Here is a 24,918-nt window from a genome sequence, read left to right on the forward strand (position 1 = left end):
AAATCTGTTACTATTGAGTCCTATCCATTCCAGTTCAGAAGTGTCTCTGTTTTCTTAATAATTGCTTTTCTAAGATGTTGCAGAAGAAAATTCGTTCCTGCTTTGGTGCAAAAGCTTAAAAAGCATTTGGGGCGGTGGGGGAGAACTGACAGCTTCTGCAGCTTCAAGAAGGCTAAGCTTTGTGCCTTTAGAAATCCCCCTATATAAGCAAAGTTAAGGAGGGATGGGGAGAGGGGCATGTTTCACACCAGTGGCAAGAGCCCGTTGAAAGTATCAGTTTTTCTAGTTTTCTAGGCTTTAATGAGCTTTAGAGAGTTGTAGAAATTGATACATTAACTTATTCACATGGATTAAACTTTTGCTCGGTTGGTAGAATGGAGAGATCACGCAGTTTACGTGATGGCAAATTCATGAGAGAAGCCAGACTAGTTCTTTTTCAACACTGACCTATCCCACTGAATTCATCCTCCTTTTCTGTCTTAGTGTTTGACGACTTTCCAGGAAATAAGGGGACAGCTTGTACTTTTAAAATTAGTGCTGTTATAAGTACTTACCTTGTTAAGTAGTTCATCTTAAAAAATTTTAGTAAGCTTTGAACCTCTTCATGGTCATTGCCATTTGCTTTCTGACTACACCTTGACATACCAACCTGCATCAGCTCCCTCTTCTCCCCCCTTTCCATCTTCTACCACATACGCAAAAATACAAATTAAAAATTTGAAGAAAATACTCTTCTCTGAACATCACTGAACTCTGGACCTGACAGTTCTCCCAGTTCAGTATGTTTCACAGATGTTAGTCCTCAAGTAAGAAACTGTTCCAGTCAGTCTCAAAGTGGAAGAGCATGATCTCAGCATGATGAACAGGTAGCAAGTGAAAAGCATTCTAGTAGACAGCCAAGCTCCCAGCCTGAAACAGTTGCCAATAGCCTGAAGGGCACATGTGAGGATATGGGTGAGCAAACGAACTCGACTCTGTGCCAGCTGACTTCTATAAATGTTGTGCAAGGACAAGAATGTGTTGTAGTGATGTGGCTTAGATGTGGCAAAGGTTTAGATGAGGCAATTTTAATAATAGATGATGGTTTGTGTCTGAAAGGAATGCTGAAAGAATGGAGCTTCTTGCTGGCGACTGAAGGGCCCAGAGGCTTATGGTCAAGGCCAGTAATAAAAGGAATTTAAGCAGGGCTTATGATTCTTCAACTTGTGAATATGTGTTGCTGAGTTATTTTTGGGTCCTGATTTGGGGTTAGGTGTAAGGTTCAGAAAAGGAGGAACACACCAGTTTCTTGGAAGGGGTTGTAATTCAGGAAACAGGGGGTCTAAGAGCTTGCTGTATTTCTGGAACATCAAGGGATATTATAAAGATTGCTTAAAAAAATTAGGTCATTAATAGCAGAAGTGATCTGGCGAAGTTTAATCCTGTGCTAAAGTTACTATTTAATGATGATAAGAGAGGCCTTTCCTGATTTATCTTAATGGTTTTCCTTTTAGAAGGACTGTGCCATGTCTTGATAAAGTTGCATTGAAGTTATTTTCAACCAGTTTTCTCTCTGTGTTTGATATTTTGGAAAATAACGGATTTGAGAAATATCTTCTTTTGTTGAAAGGAGACATGGTGTTTCTATGGTGTGGTAACTTGCATACCACAGGACAAACATACTGTTTGCGTTTGTTCTGAGCAGCTGTTCTGTAAAATGGTAAACACTGCATCTACTGGGGGAATTAAAAAGAAGGGCTAGAATGAAACAGACCTTTCTCCTTTGGCCTTGCCCCATGGAAATGAACATTCCTTAGCATGTGCTGTGATTGGAGCAACAAGGACACGGAAAGCCTATGCTCTTGTCTCCTAGGCTATGCTCAAATTAAGAGAGTAACTACTGGAAAGAGGAGAAGGGAATTTCCAGGTAGGGGGTCTTCAGGCATCTGTGTATGTTGGTTATTGACTAGTGCTGATAAGACAAATTGGAATGTAGTTTCCACAAAATATGTTTTCTACAAAGTGTAGTTAACAGAAATAAGTTAACTTGCAGATCAAGATACTTCACGCACAGATATTAGTAATGTTAGGGCATCTATCTAGATACTAGTGTTTTCTCCTCCCCAGCAATCTTTCTCGGCAACAAAAGTCACACAGAATTTTGATGTTTGTACATGTATATTTTCCTTGTCTTTTTTTGCTTAAGCCTAAATACCACATCTGAGTTCTTTTGTCTTCGAATCTACAAAAAGCATGTATTTTACACCTTAGTGCAGTCAAATCTATTGTTTACTTTCTTCCCTTGCCCAGGCATTTTGCTTATCAGCATCTCCATTCCACCCCCTGGATATTTCTTGAGCAAGATGAGAACTTTTAGGTATCTCAATTTCTTTACCTTTCCATTTTCATTTCAATTTTAAACTAGCTACCCACATTATACAAGACTAAATTCTCAGTCCTCTGCATAACATGAAATCCCCCTATTTAGAACCAAATTTCAATCAATCTGTTAAGTACTAGCAATTTTGGTAAAGATTTCCAATAGCAGCACTGGGGCATTAACTGGCTTCTACTACTCTGCTTATTTAGAGAATATGTCAACTAATTGCTAGAGGAAATATGTCTAACAGCCCGAAAGATGTAGTTGTTAATTCCAGCTATTGTGAGTGCACTTGCAGGAATGTTTTTTCCATGTGTATAGCTTTCCAGTTATTGAAATTCAGGACCTTGGATTTGACCATGATTTCTGCTTTACATTCCTATGTCCTGTTGCTTCTTTTTTCCAAGGATCACTGGACTATATTTGTAGTGATACTTGTCTGTTCGACAGGAGCTGGAAAAGAGACGGTGATACAAGTGAACAGCTATGTACAAGTGAGATAGAAGATGGCAGGAAATTGTATGACTGGAGGGAAAGGGGTAAAAAGGTTTCATTTCCACATGTGAGAAGAAAAATAAAATCAAGGCCAGGCAACTGGCCTTTTCAGTTATAAGACCATGACAAAATAACAGCATCATGGCACTATAAATCAGTAATGCAGCTTCATCTAAAATTGCGTACATATTTGGTGCAGTTGTCTAGATGCAGAACAATAATATGAGAGTACAAAGACAACTCAATTATCATGACAAAAAATCTGTTTTAAATGTTGTATGTAATAAAAGAAGTAGTGGTATGGAGAGATCAAATAAGAGTGGTATATAGTTGATAAATTAGGCACTCTTTTCACTCTTTCTCATGATAGAAGACCAAGGATGCAGCCAAAGAAATTGAAATGTAGATGCTTAAGTTGTTTCACAGTCAGGTCTCTTGTTTGTTTTACAGATGAAATACTTTCAGCTAAATGTAATTCATCAACTGTGAGCACTCGTCTGGTGAAATTTGTGTTCATACAGTTATGGGGGTTTTTGTATGCAGTAAGTTTTTGGGCCCATTGCCAAAACACTTTTTCAAGAAGTGCAGAGTGGCTTCTCCTTCCCTCTGCTTGCAAAGGTAGTTTTTAAACAAGGAGTTATCAACTTAAGGAGTAGAAACAAAATGTGATCAGTTGCAGTTAACGATGAATAAGCAGAATGGTCATTGTAATGAATACTTGGTGTGTTCAGTTCATGGGTAACCTGTAAGCCAGAGTTTTTTCCCACAAATTATTTCGTGGATGGGTGCTAATAACTAATATATTCAGGAGAAATGGTGTTTGAATCAGGCACAGTTTGGAAACAAAAGAAAGGGTTAATTTCAGTGACTGACTACACACCCTAAAGTAGTTTTTTATCAGCACTATTTAGTTTTTATTCATGCAGTGATACTGTTTTCTCCTGGCAGCTCCTGTGGCAGAAGTTTTAATAAAATAAGTGACAGACTTCATCTGTGTTCTACAGCCTTCTATGCTGCTAAGGGCTTTGAATTTAACATTTGTTTTATCACCCTCATAGTTAAGTTCTTTTTCAAACTAGCATTTTTATGCTGATATGATAATGTGCTGAATTAGTAGGGTATCTGTCCTCATTTTGGTCAGCAGGTAAAATCAGCACCAGTGGTTTAGGATTCCAAGTAGTCAAATGAGTGAATATAACCTTAGGGATAGGGAGCTGCGGGGGTAGTGAGAGAAGAAGTCAAAGCCTTTGTGTGGTGAACAAAGCATTGCTGTAGCTGAACAAGAAAGCGGAGAGATTTTTCCCTACATTGTCACACAAAATTAACAGGCTGGCAATATAAGCACCAATAACAAATAATTCTTCTAAAAATAGTGTATAAACGTCTGTGGTAGGGAGTCAATGTGTGAAAGGCAAGAAATATGCAAGGAGGAAAACGTTTTGGGAATCTGGGCTGCTTATGTTGTCGGTGCAACTTCAAGCTATATGGTTGTAACAGCCAGCAAAATAAAAGTACTTCATGAGTTTAAGCACTATAGCAATTTTCTCTGACCTTATCCAGTAAAATGTATTTCTCTATCTGCTGCTCCAGAATTACTGCTTTTAAGATTGAAGAAACTAAAGTGATTGCCCAGTCTTCACTGAAACCTTATAAAGTTAGTTTCTGGCCTGTAGTTCATGAGCAATATTATTGAAAGCACACATGACAGAGCTGTGTCGTTCACATAATTGACTAAAAATTTCAGTCACTTAGTTCTGATATTTATTCTTTATTTATAAGTGGCACAGAGGCTTTTAGTCTAATTTCCCAGCCTGATGAGAGAGCAGGCATATTGTGTGGCAACGGGACGAAAACTTTCCTATCCTGAACCCTTGTCCTTCAGCTGTCAGAGCCACGTTTTGTGAGTATGGTGAAGTCCTTTGCTTTTTGCTGTATTTGTTAGTCACTCTCTTGGTATGAAATTAGCAGTGGAGTCATGGAGGGTTAGCCGTCTTGCTGGCTTGTTTTTATATGTGCCATCTAGGATTACCTCTGCTGAAAATAATCAGTAATCATAAACCACAACGTATGAGAGTTGAAACTACTGTCTTAAATCATTCTTAAAGCTTAAACTCAGCTATAACTAATCAATTTGATTTCCAATAGCTATTTTTAAAATCCACAAAAACCTAGTGGCAAAAGGTCTTGGCAAAGGCAGGCTGAAGTTCATCTTCCCTGAACATCACCACTTCCCAGCTCCTGCTCCTGACATTTTGCTTCGTGTCAATTTTGCTGTACCGAGAAGAGGGAAGAGCTTCCTCTTGAGGTTTGTGGCAGAGTTTTTTGCTTAATTAACTGGCAGAGAGGCTGCCTGAGAGTGACAGACAGTGCCTCCTTCAGTCCCCAAGTGAGTGGTGTTAATTTCCTGCAAAGTACAGGGGAACATATTCCCATCAGTATGTCCACAGGACTCTTACTGATGCTAATGAGAGCTGGGTGCTCTGTCGAAGGGGAAATTGCTATCTGTGCTAGGGCTGCATCCTCAATCAGTGAACAGTGGAATTGCATCGTCTCACTGGTTCTTTTTTGATGCATCGTTTCATTCAGCAACTTCATTGTTTTTTCCCCTGTTGTTATAGCTATCCTAAGCCAAGTTTTCCTAAGAAAACCACAGAATAATCTAGTATCAGTTTTGTCAGTATGCCACATAAAATGCTCCAAATCTGTGATTTCTGGGAAAATAGCAGAGGAAATTTTGGCAGGTCAGGCTGATTCTTCTGGACTTGCTCAAAAAATAGTAGTGAATATGTTTCATGTGGACAGCTGTATGTCTGAAAGCTTCCTTTAGTACAATATGAAAGTGATTCAGCCCCCCGGTCCATGACTGGAAATGTCTCTAACATCTAAGACACTTAAAAGAGTCACATTTATAGTTCTAATTGATAGCCACTGTTTTGACAGGCAAACAGATTTCTCCTCCCAGTGGCTTCATGCAGTTGGCCTCCAGCAGACCTTACCATTAGCACAATCCTACTGAAAAGAGTATACCAGCTAATAATAAATCTGTAGGGAGGGATGTTAACTACAAACTACTATGTCTAGTCAGTAATGTACAATAGTGAAAGCCAGGGAGGGAAGGTATTACTTATCGGAAGGACTGATTTTGGCAGTTTAAAAATGCAAAACCATCTATTATTTATTATGCCAAAACACATTTTTCAAAATACAGTATATATAACTCCACTCTTACTTTGGTGTTGTTTTGAATGTTACTGCTTTGTAAAACTGTCAGCTATAGTGAAGACTCAAAGGTGGAATTTGTGATACTTTTGCCTTTTTATTTTTTTGTGGACCCTAAAGACAAGTCATCTTAGGTTTTCTCTTTGCCTTTACAACCTCCCTTTCCTATTTAAGAACCATCTCTCTCCCTCTTATAAGTCTTCCTTTGAAAGAGTCTCTTCACTATGTACTAACTCTTCATTCACAGTTTCTCAAGCACTCAGCAGTGCAGAGCTCAAATACAGGCTAATGTGTCCCACTGAGAAAGAGTGGAGATAGTTTTTGGTAGCTCAGCTACTGTAGAGATATCTCTGCATGTCTGTACTGCATATTGCTCCGCAGCGTCTTGGAGGCAAGAGTGCTGGTTCCCAAGACACATCTCTTCCACACAGTCTGCGGCAGAAATCTCCAGCAAGAGGTATTTCTGTAGCAGTGCAGCAGTAGAGCATATGAAAGGAGTGTGGAGCCAGGAGTGGGAGAGTGAGTGTGTTAGGAGAGAAGATGAGGGGGAAATAGTTCAAGGGGAAAAGCATCATAGCAAACTGGTTGAAAAATGAGACAGGTAGATGTGCACTGATGATGTAATCATAGCTCTGAGATGATCAGTAGAGAAAGAGAATAGGACCTTTTAAATGGGCAAGTCATTTTTACGCTTCATGCCTCAGTTTCTTCGTTTGTAGAATGGATGATATATGCTTAACAATGATTGATTGTTAGAGAATCACTACATTCCCATAGAAACTGGAGCTTTCGTGAAGGCTGAGGTGCTGTCTCCGTAAAAACACAGGGGAGTCCTTTGTACTCCTGCTATTTTTCAAGAGTCATGTTTTTCCTGGACATCTTGTTGGAACCTGCAAAGAGTGGTTTCACTTCATGAAAGTCAGATAAGCCCCAACAAATCTCCACTGTGGCATGTAAGGAAAGGAAGGCACGTGGTTTGATTGAGAAGGTCAGTACTGCAGTGGTGAGATGATTAGCAAGTCTGACACCTCGAGGTATCGTGGCTCTGAGTGCAAGTGTAGCAGGTTTTCAGTTTTGCTTTGCAAATGTCATGTATTTAATTTGCCTCATGAGTTTCGTATCTGCAGTTCCGATAATGTCACAGTTGCATGTTGTTTTTTCATAGCCAAAAGGGCTGAGCAAAAAGTTTTGTAGTGTGAGTGGAGATTCTCATATAGTGCCTCAGTAGCTGAAACATGAAGAAGAGCACCAAATAGCATGAGTTACGATATGAGAAAAATGAAAAGTCCTTCCCCATATAAACATGCATAATAAATACATATGCAGTTGATACGTCAGTGAATTCTGGGGTCGTGTGGCTAGTAATAGGGAAAGAGACACACTATAGATGAGGAAGCATGAAACAGAAAAGAAAAAACTCAGCAGCCTGCTCTTGTCAAGTTCGGCACCCAAAGACTATCTTTTAGCTCCCTTCACTTGGTCTTTCCCCTGTCCCACCTTCAAGTGGCCCTGTTAACTACGGGGGGCTGGAGGTGCTGGTGGGACACTGAGGCGCGCTGGCTGTCACTTGACGGCAGAATTTCCAAATCCACGTGTGAGAAAACCACCAAGTCAGCAAGTAGTTCTGGAGGAGCAGCTGGCAACACACACAGATTGTACTGGGAGTCTCTGTCTCCTACTTTGTATTACTGACTGAACCTTAGAGGAATAGGTTTAGTCAGAAACTGCATTTATCTTTTTCTGCATGACAGAGAGTAACAAATTCCTGGAAAAATCAGCAGCTAGCCTAACTACCTGATTCTCTCTTTCTTCTCATGGAGACATGAGAAGATGGATGACTATGAAATGGGAATTGAGAAGGCAGAGTCAGGGGCTTAGTACTCTGGTCTTTGCTTTGAGTATGGAGTTACTGTGCCCAAGGCTCGGGTGTGATTAACGTGTTCCTCTGGGGTTGGCAGGTTAGCATTTGCAGACTCCATACAGAGTAGGCACGGCCATGTTTCTGTGTGCTGTCTGGGACACGATTAGTACTTCAGAAGAAACTACTTGCCTGTAAGGTGGAACCAAGAGGGGAAAATGGCTGATGTTGTATGAGAAGTAGGGGAAAATAAGAATATATGGGAATAAATCCTTACTTGGGTGGAGGTTATTTGCACAGTCTGGTAGACAAGCAAGCAGGGCTTGTTGCATTGGACAGACTATAAATCATTTTTTTCCTTCTTCTGATCAAGCTGTAAATCACAGCTGTGCTCTATTACTGCAGTTTTTTCTTTCTTGATATATGTGACGTGGAATGCAGATTCTTTTACTGGTGAGCAGAAAGACTAGCAACATGGTCAGCAGAGGACTGAAGCATCATTTCATGGAAACAGATGCATAGCTGCCATTCAACATCACAATTTTCCTGGTCATGTAATAGTAGTCGTAATCCCTCTTCATAAACGCCATCTCCAACACTCAGACTACCTCAGCATGTTTTAAATTCCTGGAAGTGTGAAGGATGACTCTTCATAGCTGCCTTCTGTTGTCTATATTTACATAGCAGCCAATGAGAGTTATTCCATTCCATTGGTTCAGTAGATGGACTTTGTGGCTTTGCAGCTACCACTTATAACTTCTTAGGGTACCATCTTCTTCATAGGGTACCGTCACATTCCTTGGGTTTTGTCTTTGGTCATTTCATATGCTACAGAAGTAAGATTTGATATATGGTACAGATGGACAGAACTGCCCCACTAATAGGGACTTCCCAATCCCTAATTACCAGAATGAGTTACAGTAACTCAGTTCTATGTAAAATAAGAGCAAGCTCTTCATTTAAGAAATAAGGATACGGGGCTCAAAGGCTTGGGGAAGATGATAGGTGAAGAGATTTAAAGGCGATTATTTAGATTGCCTTTGTTCTGCAATTTCTAGGCGAAGAGCAACCTCTTGCATTATACATGGCAAACAGCCTCCAGTCTTGTATCTGATACTGAAACATAGATAATATCCAAGACTGGTACCAGCAATGAAGATTTTCTTCTGTTGCTGTTCCCATGGTTGATACTCTCAGAGTAAACTTCACTGTGTGTAACTTACTAGCTTCTGTTTGGCATTTGCTTTCAGCATGTGACCCTCTTCATTGAAGATTATAGATTATTTACCTGTGAGGTGTTACAGCAAGCAGCTTCTCAGATTTGGTGCTGGGAATTCTTTCATTAGCCCTTAAGTCTGTGAACAACGTGATGATCCAAGCATTAATACACATGTGATTAACTGTCTTTTCTCAGCTTTGTTTGCTTTGTTCTACTGATGCCTACAAGTTACATAATGAGTAGCATGTACAGGGTATGCATTAAAGGCAGTTCCCCATTGTTGCAGGCTTCATGGCAAATGTATTTTCCTTTTAGCAAAACTTCAGTGGGGAAAAAATTGCACTGTTGATTTATTTTGAATGAACTCCGGGAAGGCTTACTAAGTATGCAATGTGGAAAGCTCCTTGAAGTGCTGGGGGTTAATACTCTCTGCTCTTAATTTCAAATTCCAGATAAATATGGTTTCAGCTTTGATCTTATCTGGACTAATTCTTTGTCACTGTACTAATTAATTCAGCATGCTGCAGAAAGGATGCTAATTTGGGCATCAAAGAAATAAACGGGTGGGGGGAGGTTGTGTTTAATCAGAGTTGTTAAAAAGATAAGTTTTACTCCCATTAGACTGCATCTGGAATCTCAGTCATTTTAGTCTAGCTCCAGCAGCCTGATACAGTAAATTAAAAATAAAAAACAAAAGTCACTTGTTTGCTTAATGTTGATATTACAGGAGCAACATATATCGCTGTTAGTAATGTGGATTTCTTTATATTTGCATTTTCTACATAACCTTCTCTTTACTTGCTGACCATAACCAGTTTAACTCTTGCAGCATTAGAATACTATGGATTCTCTCCCAAAATAATCTGAAGATTGCTAAATACGAGGACACTCACATTCATGAAGTTTAGCTACATTTGCAGAACACAAATAATAATTGTAGCACAGGACACTTTAATAAATTGCCATGTGCCTCCATTGATATAATAAATCAGAGGTTTGGTCATTTCTACCTTTTCATGGGAACTATTTTTGATTGCCGAAGCTGCCCTATTCACTGTGGAAAGTTGCTGCTCTTGCCAACTGCCTCTCACTTGGTGCTGCCCTGGGAGTGAGCCGCAGCAGGTGGGAGAGCTGGGAGGCACCAGGCTAGCCGTGTAACTCTTTCCTGCAAGCAAACCTCATTAAATCTAGTTAAAAGTGGATCTTTTTTCTTTATTTTTCCAAATCTCTTTCCAACTTACCAAACAGTACTGGTGGTGTGTGCAGCACTGTGCAGCCCGGTGGTGGTGTTCCCATTTTACCCCTTCCTCTCCCTTTCCTCTGACCTCTGGCCGAAATGACCTTCTCCTTTGCTTGTCATCTTACCATGGCTTTTCTCTTACCCTGCCAAAGCAGGGAGGTTGGGTCAAAACCAGCTCCTGGGTAAGGCTTTGTCATGAGGAGGTCTTGCTGCAACAGGTCTTGTACCCTGAGGCATCTTGATGTCACTGGGGCTAAATCCTCCACGAAGAGAATGGGATCCGCTCACTGTGGGGAGCAGGGGGAGTGGCAGTGGGGCAAGGAAAAGAGATGCTCACCCCTCCCGGCTCAGAGGCTCCCACGCATAGCTGCCCTTTTACTAGAAGTTTAATTCATGTCATGGAGGTACTTTCATCTTCTTGGATATTGGTAAAGATTTGAACAGTGTTGTCCATCCCTTGCTATGTGTGCTCTGTTCTCAAAATGTCAAAATATGTTTTACCAAAACATGTTCTCTTCTTTTTGTAGTTTTTTTCAGCTCTTGCAAAGCTGTTGCTCCCACTGATGTAATACTCAATGGCATACTTCTGCCCAATAAGTAAACATTTAATAACAAACCTTTTAGGTATTTAGAGAGCCACTAAAAATGTAAAAGATGTATTTCATTAATGCTGCTATTAACATAAATGTAAAATGAGCCTGGTCTGTAATCACCAACAAGTCTGACTCACTAAGGATCTTTACGGCAATGTTTAATACTCCGTAAAAGTGTATGTATGAAAGTGATTAATCAAAGCACAGCACAGCTTCTAAAGTATTTCTTCTGCTGTAAAGCTGAGTGATAAAACAACTTAAAACACACGGCAGTAGTGGCAGTTAATAAGCTTTTTATAGTCCCTGTGTGGACCTGAAAATCATACCTTATTAGTATCTTTATCTTTCTTGCTCACTCATTCATTCATACTCACATTTAAATTTAATTTTAAGGGTTATTTCTAGCCTTTCATAAGGGACCTGCTTTAATAATCTCAGCATTTTTCCCCATTTGCTGTGAAATGACTAGGAGTCAGAGCTTTTGTTATATGTACTTTACAAATCACTCTGGTTTTTTTACAGATCATTTCTGGAGATGTCAAGATTTTATGACATTGTTAGGCTTTGTATCTTGCTTGACTGTGTCATAGGCCCTCTTGAATTATTTCCCCGCAGATGTTTGCAATTTCGTTCTGCACCCTGTTAGCTGCAGTGACACCTACTGATCTAGGCCAACTGAACTAACGAAGAAATCCAAATTGCTGAATTTAGTCAGCAAGCTTGTTAGGGTTCCACCCACCAGATGTTTCTGCTGCTTAGAAGTCTGGGACTTTATAGACCTGCCTGCTTTTTAATCCTTGAAGCAAATATCAACACATTTGAGATCTCGATGCTCGCAGCTCCACATGGAAACAAAGTGTTGCCATGACCACAGCTTTAGGTCTTGCATATAAGACGTTTAGCCCAAGTACAACAGAACAGGTCTATAGGAGGTTTGTTTTAACTTTTATCCCTTGGAAGCCTTGAAAAAAAGCATGCATATGCTTTAATGCTATACAAATAGAATGGTAATAAATACTGCAAGATGACAACACACATTTGGTATTCAGAGACTTCATTTATTTAATGCTTCGAAGAGGAAAATTTTTAGTTACTTGCAGGGCATCCTTTGAAATTAATAGAAATAGGATAGATCCTTGCTCTTGCACAGCCTGTTTTCAAGCATTGCATATGGGGTTTTCCCATAAGGATGAAGTGCTCAGAGGTCTGATCACATAAAGAAAATCCCTTTATCCTTTTGTTTACAGGAAGACTATGCTCTGAGTAGTTGGAATATTAATATTCTCAACTGAAAAGTATACTAGGGGTATTAGGGCTTCAACTTCTGTAACAGTACTTCCCAAGCATTTACAGTGGATAATCAGAGAACTGCGGCAGTCACTCAAGCTGGGAAGATAACAGATTTTTTTTCCTGTCATGATTACAAGTGGCTTCATTTGACATAAATCGATTATAGATGGATATAGAATGAGAGGATACAGTTGATTCATTTGGTTTCAGGTCTGGTTGTTATATGTCTCCATTTATTACATAAGGTTTTCAGAGTAACAATTCCATCGTATGTTAAGTTGAAGAGAACTTTGCTGTGCAGAGTATAGCAAAACAGACGTTTCAAAAATGCGTGCCATACATTTTTTCATTGTTCTTATTCTTCTGAAAATAGTATTAATATGGAAGGCAGATTTTACCACAATCCAATTATTTGTTGCCTGGAGAATTGGGAACTCCAAATCCTAAAGCCATTCAGTTTTCATAGAATTTTAATATGGATTTGATTAATTCTATAGTATGATTTTGACAATAGGTTTTATCCTGTCCTTGTTGGGATCAGTGGAGAGCCTCACATTGATATCAGTGAGAACGTGATCAAACCCAGTTGGACAGCAAGTACTCTTCATTTTTTTTGTTCCCATAAGCAGTAGAGAACCATTAAGCCTGTAGTGCACAAACCCATGCAAAATTACAATGGGTGGAAGCTAATTTTATCATCGGAAGCCCATGGCAATTAGAACGCATCAGTGAGCAGACCATAAATTTTAGGACAGTGTATAAATTCAGGCAGAGATGCTACTGGGGGCTTTGTGGTTTAATGCTGTCTATCCTATATTGCTTTTCTTAACAGTGTTAAAGAGTTTTTTCTGCTTTTATTTTTTTAGTGTTCGTGCAAGATTTTTATTGAGCTGAAAAACATTACAATAATAATAAAAGAGAATGGATTTTTATGGTATAGAAATGTGCAAAAGAGGCCAAAAATCTGAATGTTTCCCTAGCCTTGAGCTAGACGCTGTATACTTAGTGTAACAGGTAAAAATTGTAAGCCTGCGCAAATCCCATCTAAAGCTAAAAATAGCAAAAAAAGCAAAAGTTGTTTTCATCAAGACCAACTCAATATTCCCAATTTATAATTACACTGGAACTTGCCAGTTTTATGGCAGGAACAGCTCTACCAGCAAAGAGCACTATTTTTGATACGAGTTGTTATGTTGGCAGTTACTACAATCAAAATTGTCGCTTTATTTTATTTAAAATTTATTTCCCCAGTAAGCAAGAAATAATATCTAGACTTGAAAGGGAAGTATGTTAAAAATTATTTTTTTATATATACATTTCTCTCGAGTATGCAACATATCTAACTTCAACTCCCTGCAGCAATACAAAATGCCCAAGAATAATGTTTTAATAACCAATACATCCTACAGTCGAATATGAGACTCTGCAAACCTGTAATTGAAACTGTGGGAGAAAAGCAGGCAGCCTGAATATAAACAAAGTACCAGAGTTGGATTATGACCAAGATGCAAGTGCTAATACAGCCTCTCTTGAGAAAACTGCCATGAGACCATCGCAGCCTGTGCAAGTGTTAGAAAGCAGGGGTCTTTCAGGTGCAGCCTGCTGGTGCTCATCCCCAGGCGATTTATTGTTTGGCTGCCTGACAGCTCTGTAGAGAGCAATATATGCAGTTTCATCAAGCTTTTCTTTTTCACCTGGGTCATCTTGTATCTGTGAGCCCTTCTCACTTTGCATCTTCTCACTCTGTATGTACAACCTCTCTCTCTTGTGTTTCCCAACTGCTGCCTTCACTGCTGCTACCACCCTCTGATGAGGTTTGTGGCTCCACAGTCTCTTGGGACTGCTAGAACTCAGAAGGCAGTAGTGGAATTAGTGTACTGCTCTATACTCAGGAAAAGCAAAAGTATGGAAAGTACCTGCAGTCTTTCTGGAAGCACTGAAATGTCTAGAGACCTAAAAAAAGGAATTTAAGATTGTTTATAGATTAGGGGTATGCATATTTTTTATCAAAGGACCCCTCAAAGAACGTAAGACACTATCTATCCCTATTGCCACACATTAAAAAAAGGAAGAGAAAAGCACGCACTGAGATACGACTCCTCCTACTCTCCAGCACAATCCTTGGCAGAGCCAGGATAAAGCATCTCATGTTGTTAGCAGCAATATTTGCCCTTCTCATTAGCACCACACGCTATGTGCCTGTCTCTCATGCCCATCATTCCCTTTTTAACCAGGTTCTTATTGTCTGAAAGACTTGCTGCAGAGTCCCTAAGAACTTTATTTGACCACAAGCTCAGAATTATTGATTACATTCACACAAAAAATTTGGATCATTAATTTATGAGCCTGACAGAGTATTTGCAAGATTTCTGCTTTTGTCAGAGGAGAAACCTAAAGTCAATGATTTACAGCTTAAGTATATGCACAGTAATTCAGCTATTCCACTTGAGGCAGTTTGGGCTGACATGAAAAATAAAAAAGGTAAAAGAAAGATCACCAAGACAATGCTGCAGACTTTCACAGAGGAGTTTGCAGTTTTGAGTCAGAGTATTTACTTCGTAATATGGTATACTTAATGAAGAAATCGTTACTTTATGTTGTTGTCATGCATGCAAGGACAATATTGATTTGCATGGACAGACACAGACTGATCATTTACTTACTTGGGGAACTGAGAATTTCTGACTGGGGAAGAGGAGAGTAGTTTTTTGTACTTTTTGGTCCTTCATTCATGAGCATATTTGACATACTTGACCCCCGTGTTCCATCTAGCTCCATCAGAAATGAAATGCAGCTCCCCAGTTCAGTCACCTTTTATAGACTGCGCAAAGCAGACTTGTTATGCATATTTGTACAGTGTATAGAACAGTGGGACCCCTGAACTGATTGGGGTCTCCGGAGGACTTTCATAGCATAAATATTACATGATAGTATATTACTAGGCAGAAAGAAAAACCCAGAAGTACTTGAAAAAGGAGCTCTTACGAACTGGCTATTTTTGTACTCTCAGAACACAGCAAGATTTTATTTCCGATTGCATCCTTACTTAAACAAAGAACAAATCCTTTAATTAAGGCCAGACATGAATGAGAGACAGTAGATACTGATAAGACTAGAACACATGGTCTAGTTTGGGTGCTGACACCACAGCCACTGCAGATTACTTTCAGAGAGCTGTCCTGTGGCAAGAAGAGTGTTCAGCCACTTTAAAATGTGCCATATTAATAGTGCAGCCCTGCAGTGACTTGCGTGTCAGGTTTGGTGGGGCTTTTCAACTTTGTTTCAGGCAATAGCTTTCAAAAGTACAGGGCCCAAATCAATTTGTAACCTAACTAGTCCTTCCTATTGCATATGGTCCATTCATTACTGGTAATTTATTTTGCCATGTGGGAAATCTGAGTAACTTAGATAAAAACAGTGTTTTGATTGCCTAAAATTTCTGTGGTTTATGATGCATAAGTTCTGATTTTTCTTCTAGTAATTATTTCCTCCTGACTCCTTCCTTGCTATCTTAAACAGATTTGGAAAGAAAAAAGAAGATAAAAGTGGGAAAACAGATCAGAAGGGGAATCCAAAGCAAGACGTGCTTAAAGAGGAGGAGCTGGAGAAAATGAAAGATGAACGTGAAAGGTGAGTAAACGATGGTGGCATCTGTGTTCATCAGATGAAAAACTTCAAAGCAAGGGATTGCTTGAAGGGACAGACAGACAGCCTGGCTGGAGATGTCCCAGACCATGTCCGCTGGCAGTCAGGTCCAGGCAACGCAGGCTGGTCTTCTGGCAGAGTCGAGTCAGGGTTGCTGTGTGACAGGAGCTTGCCTGTCTCCTGCAGGTTTTTTGCACTTCACTCTGGTAGCTACTATTCAGATCACAATTTCTGCTAAGCTGGTGAAGAACAATTCCTTTAAAAGCTGTTTCACCTCTGCCCATTCCCAAGACCAGCTGACTTAGTAATTTTTTAATTTGCTTCTCTAAATTGAGAACCTCCTCCCTTCTCTCCTGACAGCTGCTTCTGTGGTTTTCAGCAATTCAGATTTCTTTGGCTTCAGCTAGCTGTGCTATCAAGTGGTAGTGTTTGTACTTGGGTATGGTTTTTTTCTGTGCCGTGTTTGCTGGTTAGCCACGTGTTGCAGAAATATCTGCTCCACAAATGCTGAGTAGGCCAAGAGACACCAGGAAGAAAACAGGTTCAGATGGTTAAAATCAGTCTGAAGAGACAAAGGTCTGCAAGCAGTGGGGCGGATGAGATGGGCAAGGCAAGAAGCTAGGTGTGTGCCAGCTGTGAGTTGTCATATTTCTGAGGTAAGGCTCTGAGACTAAGATGAAAGGAACCACTGATGTGAATAAGCCCAGTTCTTGGTCTTGTTCATAAAATACTCATTTTTCATGCCCAATCTCAGCAACTTCGTTATCTTTCCAGGTAAAGAAAATTTAGTTTTCTACTTTTCCCCATGTCTGCCCTTCAGGTGTTAGGGACAGTTTATAAGTGCTGAGAAAGCTCAGCAAACTTCTCTCTCCCTTTCCACAGCTCATCCAGATGTACTTCATGATATGCTGAAGAAGGTCTTTGTTTCCCTATGGTGGCTGCTACTAGAAAAGTTAAAGAGCCCATACTTGCTGGCTCTCAAGAGGTGTCTGCAGTTGCTGTAAAACTTTCCAAGTTGTAGTAATACGGGTTGTCAGGGCATGGGGAAAGCTTTCAGAGGTGTCTCCTTCACTGGAGCATCCTGCTCCTGGGAGATGGAATGGAAGCAGGTATGGTTCCTTTTGGGTAGGCAGAGTCTTCCCATACAGGCCAGCCTTTGTGGTGTTGGTCAGTGCCCAGGGAAAAGACACCCTGCTTTCACTTGAGCCATGTAGTGTGTGGTCAGCCATGTAAGTGGTAGCTGATGGGTTTGATGGGGAAAAGAAATAAATCCAAACCCCAACAACCCCAACCCTCCTGTCTGTTGCTAACATTTACTGGTTTAAAGTCTAGTAAGGTATCCAGTTGCTGCAGTGCTGCTACTGGATATGCTTAGCCAGTGTTTAAGTATTTAGTTCATCTAAGTTAAGTAGTGTCAGGAGAAACTTTGTACCATTTGTTTTAAAATTTCTATGCCGTGCCCTTGATTTTGCCAGATTGATGAGTGCCTTTATTTTAAACTGCTGACTCCCAAGTTGGATACTGGCAATTTGAGAGGTATGTGTCCTTCATTTTAAAGAAGCCAGTGTCTTTTATTAGGATCCTGGCAAGCTAAGAAGCATGTATCCCATCTGTTAAAGGGCCAGTGTCATTTACTAAAATTTTGGCAGGCTGCAAGGAATGAACCCTTCTGTCTAGAGGTCTAACGTTCCAATTGGACACAAGATAATTGTTCTTAATATTTCTTAGCGTTGTATGCTTTTTTTTAAATTACAATCACTGATTGACAGTAACTTGGTAAGGCTGCATTAGAAACTGGCAGCTCAATGTCTTCATCATTCAGGTTTCTCTAGTAATGATGTCAGTTTTGACCTGAAAGAGTTTGCGACTGAAATGGAGAACAGCAGGTGTGTTGAGAAGTGGATGAACCAAGATGATATTTTTAACTCACTCACTTGATTCTTCTTCTATAATAGTCAAGAATAGAAATATCATACTTTTTGTCTGGTAATACATCTTACATGTTTGGGGGATTAAAATTAAAAAGTAAAAATAATTAAAAAAAAAAGAGGAGTGAAGAAATTTTCCCTATGTTATCCTCAAAGCAATGCAGCACATGCTGTAAAAACAAGCAATTTGCTTCAACTTTCTAAATGAAGTAAGAGCATGGCTGTATATGTTTGCCCACATAAGACTATCTACAGGCTGACTATTGAACCCTTCTTGAGTTGATCATAAAACAGAAGAGACTTTATTTTTCCTAGAGGAAAATTATATAAGGAAGTTAGTTCTCATATGTGGATAAGAACTGTTTGGGAAATTGATTAAAATCAGTGGAAGGAAACATTACTTGACTTGAAGGTAATTCAGTCCTTTTGCCTAGTTGTCGCCTGTTCACCTGGTGATGATGCTCAGTAAGGCAGTAAAGACAAATTTTATAGCTCTGTCCCAAGATTTAGTAATTCTGTAGTGTAATTCAAGTCCAAGATCTTAATGCACATATTGGCAAAGAAAACCGGGTGGCACATCTACACCATAGATCTTCTGCTTCTATGACTTCACTAGCTGCAATCCTGCATACTTGGTCTTATATTTATAAAACCAAGCATCACTGAAGCTTACTAGAACACAGGCGTATTTTCAAAGCTGTTCTTGCTGAGGGTGAAATGAGTGTATGTTAAAACTACTAGGGATGTAATAGTGGAACAGACTACAGAATTCTTGATAAATATGTAGCATGTTTTGTTCCCTGATACCTGTGAACAAATCCTGTATTTACCAGCTTGAACAAGATACAAATCACTTTTCTAACATTTAACTTTTATAGCCTTAGCTTAAACACGCACCTAATTTTACCTTTCCAAGATTAGCTGTATAAGTAATTTTCAATTTACATCCTCAATCTGATTATTACAATTTTGAATCAGGTTTTTTTGCTTAAACTTCAGTTTTCTTAAATACCAGGATCTGTCATTCTACCAAATACTGTGATTTTTCATCTGAGAGTTTTTTTCAGAGGCCAAGCTGTCCGTTTCGGATGCTAGTGGAAGAGGTCAGAGTAGTTGATTTTTGGGCTGGGTGTGACAGGATTAATGATCAAGTGTATTTCAGCATCTTAGCAGCTGTGGACCTCGCATGGTTTTAGATGTTGGTTTTGCATGCAATATATGCTTGGCAGCTCTCCAAAAACCAGTATACTGTTCCAAGATCTCAGCTGAGAAATATTTTTCAGTAGGAAGTGCATTTCCAGTTTACAGGAGTAGGCCATCTCTCGGAGTTTTGCAGTTTTTTGACTGGCGTTGAATAGGTACAATAATATTTCACAAAATTGCAAGGACAGGCTTTCTGTAAAAGATGCAGCCTTCTTCCAGAAATTTTGACAAGATTTACAGACGTGCAGAAATGTCAGATGTATTCACTGCACAATTATGGGTTGGCTGCGCAGTACAAACTCGGTGACTCTGGCTCTGACAGGAAACATCAGATCTTACGTAGGTGTGCTGCGTGAGCGCAAGTCCATCATGCTCAGAATAGGCTGGATTTCCTGCTTGCACAGAGAAGGAATTGTAAAGTGCGTGTGCAACAAGTCTGGCACATCCAGAATGTGTTAGAGCTAGTAGGCGTATGCAGACAGAGTATACAGCACTCACTCTGTAGTGCAGATGCTTCCCAGAAGGATTGGACTTGCCTGCACATTGGTCCTTGGCATAGATTTGCCTGGCAACTCCTTTTGTGGGCTGCCAAGTTTCAGATTTGAGCCTCAAAAAGTGAAAATAAATTTCGTGGTTTTCTAGCTTAGTAATTTTTATTTCCATTCCACATTGTCCTCTTCTCAGTTTTCAGTACAACTGTCTGTGCTGCCTTGTAGCTGCAGTTCTCCGAAGCAGCTCCACATCCTGCGCTGAAATGCTGACATCATTATTTTTTCCCTGCTTGTATTCCCACCAAGATCAAGGTCTCATTGTGCTCGTTGCTGTTAGGGAAGCTTGGGCCTGACCCCAAGCACTTACAATTGAGGTAGAAGAGAGAAAATCTGGGAGGGGAAAAAAATGGGTCCTGTGGGTGGGAATCTGACATGCAGGCAGTGCAGCTGCTTGTCCAGGTTCCTAAAAAGTCCCTGTCAGGCTAGGAATTTGTTCCAGACCTCAGCCTCAGGGCTCCTTTCTTTTCAAAGCCAGTACTTTATTATATGACTACTACTTCCACAAGCGTCAAGTGGTTAACAGGAACTTGGGATGTTAGGCATTCCTTCTTTAGTAATAGCCTTAGCTGTGTCCAATTGAACGTGAATTCAGCACCTCCTCTGAATTTCACTGTTTCCTTCTCCCCCTGCCTCCCTTAGCTTTCCTCGTGCCGTGACACAACGTCACTGAAACTTGACTGGAGAAAACCAGAAGTTGATGACACGGATAGTTCAGGAGGACTGACTTATGTGGTGATACAGTTCTCTGAGGTGGTGGTTTGTACTTCCTGACACAAGTCAAGTGGTTCATTGGACTGACGCCCTATTTTAAATAAACTCATTATTTTGCACATGCTTCAAAGAGTTTGGCTGTAATAAAGCATGTGCTCCAAAGGTCTAGAATCTGCCCATAAAAGGAAAAAGCAAGTGCTACGTCTGAGGTTTATTTTGATCAAGATGACTCAAATCTGTATTTTTAGTGTGTTCTGTGTAAATTACTCAGAATTTATCATCTTAACAACAAGATGTTCGCTACGTTATTAAATACTGGAAGAGATTCTCTCTTTTTGTTCCCTCAAAACAAGATTTTTCTTCCTCCCTTCCTCCATCTTTTTCCCACTCATTTAGGGTTGCCTTTTAATTTTCTAACATTGGAAAATCATTGTAAAACAAACAGGATAAATATATTAGGCACTTGCGTTTTACACGTAGTAATTTGTTTGCCTTTCAAATGCAAATAAAATGACTATCAATTGAAAGAAAACTATTTTTTCCTGTTTGTTTAGGATTATTTTACTGGAATATTCCTGCTGAGACCAAAGTCTCTCTTCTAGCAGAGTTAAAGATTTGCTTGATGTTAGAATAAAATTTCACAAAATGTAATGCCTTGTTAAAAATAGGCTGTTTTTTAAAAGTAGCATATGATTTGGTGTACAAGGAGGTACTCTGTCTCAAAAATACTACTCTGCACTAGTTCATAGGAGTCGTCTGTTGTTTTGTAAAAACAATCTTGGTTTTGTAGTCCTTGTTGGAATTAATTGAGGGTATTTTTTTTTTAATAGTATAAAGTTTTCGAGCGTTAGAGAAGCAGAAGGAACATCTGGCCCTTGCTTTCTGAACATCTGAAATGAATGCTTAAGTTACATTGAATCTCAAATTTGGGTAAAATTACATGGGGTCCATTTTTATATTAAAGACTTGTTATTTCCTTTGCTTTTCGGCAACTTCCAGCAACTGAAGAGCACTTCTCTCTTGTCTTATCAGTTCTGATGCTTGTTGCCTGTTCCCATAGTTAGAAAATCAATACATATGTTTTTGATATTTGGCGAACAGAGGTTTAATTTTGCAGCTGCAAGATCCCTGTACGAAGGGATTGCGTCTTTACAGAAATAAAAACATTTAGAGACCGCTTGTGTATGAGAGAATACTTGTGAGTGAAACTTCATTCCATTTCTATCAACATTTGTTTCATTATATTTAATTACAAACAATTTGTATGTTACTGGAAATCAAAATGAAAACAGGAGTAGCTGCATGCATGGCAGTATGGTAGAAAAGTCAAATTGTTTTGAATCAAAAGTTGAAATTCAGACTGCTACAAAAATCAAAATATTTTTTTTTTTAATTCCATAGTACATCTTGGAGCACACTCATACACACACACACGCATTGTTGCTGACTCTGTGTAGCTTTTGTGCCTGTGTTATCCACTTGCCAAATCTAAAAGCGTTATTATGGCTGTTTATAGCTCATATTGATCTCTGGTAAAATGTTGGTAATTGCTCTTCTCACCATTAAGTGCTGTGCTAAACCACATGTTTTTGGGACTCCTGAGCTTATGCATCATTATTTATTAAGGGTTAATCTAACATGGTATGTCTGTTCATTGAGTATTCCTGACTTTGCAGCACAGCTAGGTCCTGTGGTTTAGACAAAATAAAGTGTTGGATGTGATCCCAGTTTTAATACTCCCAATTTATTATAACCATTGAACCCTGATCAGATCACAGATTGGATTGGATCCCAGTTTTTTAAATGTCCCAATTTATTGCTGGCTTGCAACCCTGATAAGAATACATATTTGATTAAGGCTTCAGTTTTCAAAAATTCCAGTTAATTACTTTTAGATTCTTATTAGATCATAGCTGTGTAGTATGGTATGTTGAAGTTATGAAAAAATTACTGGATGGTGTTGCACAGGTCAAGGTCATAGTTTCATTTTGTGCTGACAGTATGAAGTTATCAGATATCTGTTTATTACTGTGGCAGCACTTGCACTGGACAGGAGGACAGATTAATCCCAACCTGTTGATTCTGAGTGATTCTCATTTTAGATCTGCTGCTGCTCTGCATACCAGAGCGTGTAATAAAAACCTACCATGGAACACTGAGAGACTGATGTTTGGTTATGAGTAGCTGAGGTGGATGGGTCTCACCTACCTTTCACAGGTTGTGATGTGCCATTTAGAACCAAATAGCAATTTTTGAGCTGCTTCATGTGGCTAATCCACTGCTGGAGGACATTTTTAAGACCGCATTGGTTGAGTTGATCCCAGATTGTCCAGGTTCAAGAACATTAAGAACTCAGGATAACAGAATGGCACACGGAATTGGCCTTTTTTCTTTAACTGTTGCAGTACTGCTCCAGGTTACAGAGACTGATGGAAGTAGCACTTTACAGGTGTCATAGCTGTGCCCTCTGAATTTAAGCACCTAAATTCTTCTCCAAGCCATTTAGCATTCTTGGTTTGCCCTTCACTGAGACACTGGTTTCACTTTGCTCTGGAAACCAGTTTTCACAAGCTGTGCCACCCGCCCACCTAAAAGGTCAGAGTGGCTCAGGGGCAGTGGCCTGGCTCTTTCTTGATGGGCATTGCAGTGTGTGGTTCTTTCCTGTAATATATCAGAGCTTTATTACTTGATGTTTTTGTAAAATGACATGGTAAAACAGAAATAACTGCTCTCAGAAACTTTTACAGACAAAACTAATACAGTGAAACTGGCCAGCGTACTTGCCAGCCTGGGTAATGAAGTGCTTTCTAGGATACAGACTAACCTGGCCTAGGGATTTCTTCGATGCAGTACCGAATGTAGGTCAGCTCTTGCCTACCCCAGAATCAATAAGGGCAGAAGAATGATTTGGAAGCTGCATTTCATTCCTTGCCCTTCCATATGTGATTTATGAAAGTCTATCATGAATCTTTGCCATGCGCTTTGAAGTAGTGCCACAGCACAGAATTCCTATTCTCAGACTCCCTTGCCTACGGGAGAAAAATGAGAATACAGGTTGTGGGGATAGGCAGGTAGGCAGGAAATCGGTTTGTATGTGTAATTCTCCATAATGCTCTTAAGCCAAAATACCTGAAAGTCTTAAAGCTTTGTCTGCTCAGTCAAAGCTGAGTTTTGCTTTCTAATCCAGGACTGTTAATTAGAAACAACCTGTGAATCACAGACTAACAGATAAAAACTGTTCCTGTTCTTGAAGAGAGAGATTCTGTTCAATAGGTTCCAGGTTCAATGTCGTATGTGTAGAATAAGGAGAAGTGCACGGAGTATCATATCACACAGAGACAGGCTTCCTCCTTCCACTGCTAGGGTTTCATTCGAATGAAGGCATAATGTCTGTGCAGCTGCAGAGGCGGTTGTGCGAACTCATGAGGTCTCACTAGCTAAGTGGAGCTGCGAGTATCTATGCAGGAGGGGTTCCCAGAACGCCCCTTCACTGGAGGAGGAGGCCCCGGGGACCCAGTAGGTGTCAGTCTTCCTGGGTCTGTTCTGAGCTATATTACTGCATGTGGTTGTGGATGTTGGGTTTTCATGAGGTGTCAAATCGATGTTCTGTCTTCCCATGGTCATTACAGTGGTCTCTGGTATTTTTCTTAAGACAGCGTTACGATCCTCAGTGGTTTTGACGGATACTTACTACAGTCAGTGGCAATGAATAAGTGCCTAGATTGATGTCTCTGCCTCCCTATAGTTTTTCTGCAGGTATACTGCAGTTACTTTAGGCTTGTTCACAGTTTATCTGATCAACTTCTCTGAAACAATTTGCTTTTTCTTGGTTGGAGAGGTGAATCTTTGGCTTTGACTGCAATTAGTATTGTTTCCATTCATGACTTTGTTTCCAATGACTAAAATATAAGCAGTTAAATTGCTTTCTAGGAGATTCTGTTATTTTGATTCTCTTTTTATGATTATTTGTTTCAGAATGAACTAATGTTAGCAAAAAGGACTCTGGTATGATGTGCCCAGCATGTTACTTACCTTTTTAACAGAAAAGTACAAATTACAGCAGCCTTAGCATTCCTTCAAATCAGTGTTGAGAACTAAGCCTGCAGCTTGCCTATGGTCTGCAAAGTCCTTGCAGACTCAAGGCCGTTTTGCAAGAAGAGCTTGGAGATGTTGAAGATACCAGAATGTCTCAGGTGAAAAATGCCAAAGTAATTTTAACTATTCTAGGATAGATTCCGCTATTTAAAGCACATTGTCACAAAGCAAGGAACATCCTGTTGAGGGGAGACTGAGCAACCTGATCTGCACAGCCAGCCTTGCTCTCAGCAGGAGATGGAGCAGGGTGGCTTTCAGATGGTTTGTTCTAACCTCAATTTTTCTGATATTGTCACTTAAAAAAATAACTCAGGCAAGTTGTGAGTAAAGAAAATTATGTAATGTAGTAGAAGACAGAATATAAGATACTTGGCTTTTCCAATAGTTGACTTTCCATAATCTGCTGCTTTTCAACCGGTGTACAACTAATATGAACAAAAGAGAGACAGTAGAACTTTCTCAGATTTAACAGCAAAGGTAAAATCCTGTTCCCATTGAAGTTCACAGAGTGG

General features: G+C 39.7%; 1 protein-coding gene across 1 annotated transcript in view; it reads left to right on the plus strand.

The window, feature by feature from the left end:
- The window catches only part of PARD3B (par-3 family cell polarity regulator beta), a 412,598-nt gene that overhangs the window by 296,955 nt on the left and 90,725 nt on the right, over positions 1–24,918 (plus strand). Inside the window, exon 19 of the mRNA XM_040604211.1 lies at positions 15,793–15,903. Within this exon, the coding sequence (XP_040460145.1) occupies positions 15,793–15,903 (111 nt within the window). The remainder of the gene's footprint in view (positions 1–15,792; positions 15,904–24,918) is intronic.

Source organism: Falco naumanni, chromosome 8, assembly GCF_017639655.2.
Source record: "Falco naumanni isolate bFalNau1 chromosome 8, bFalNau1.pat, whole genome shotgun sequence".
Taxonomy (NCBI): domain Eukaryota; kingdom Metazoa; phylum Chordata; class Aves; order Falconiformes; family Falconidae; genus Falco; species Falco naumanni.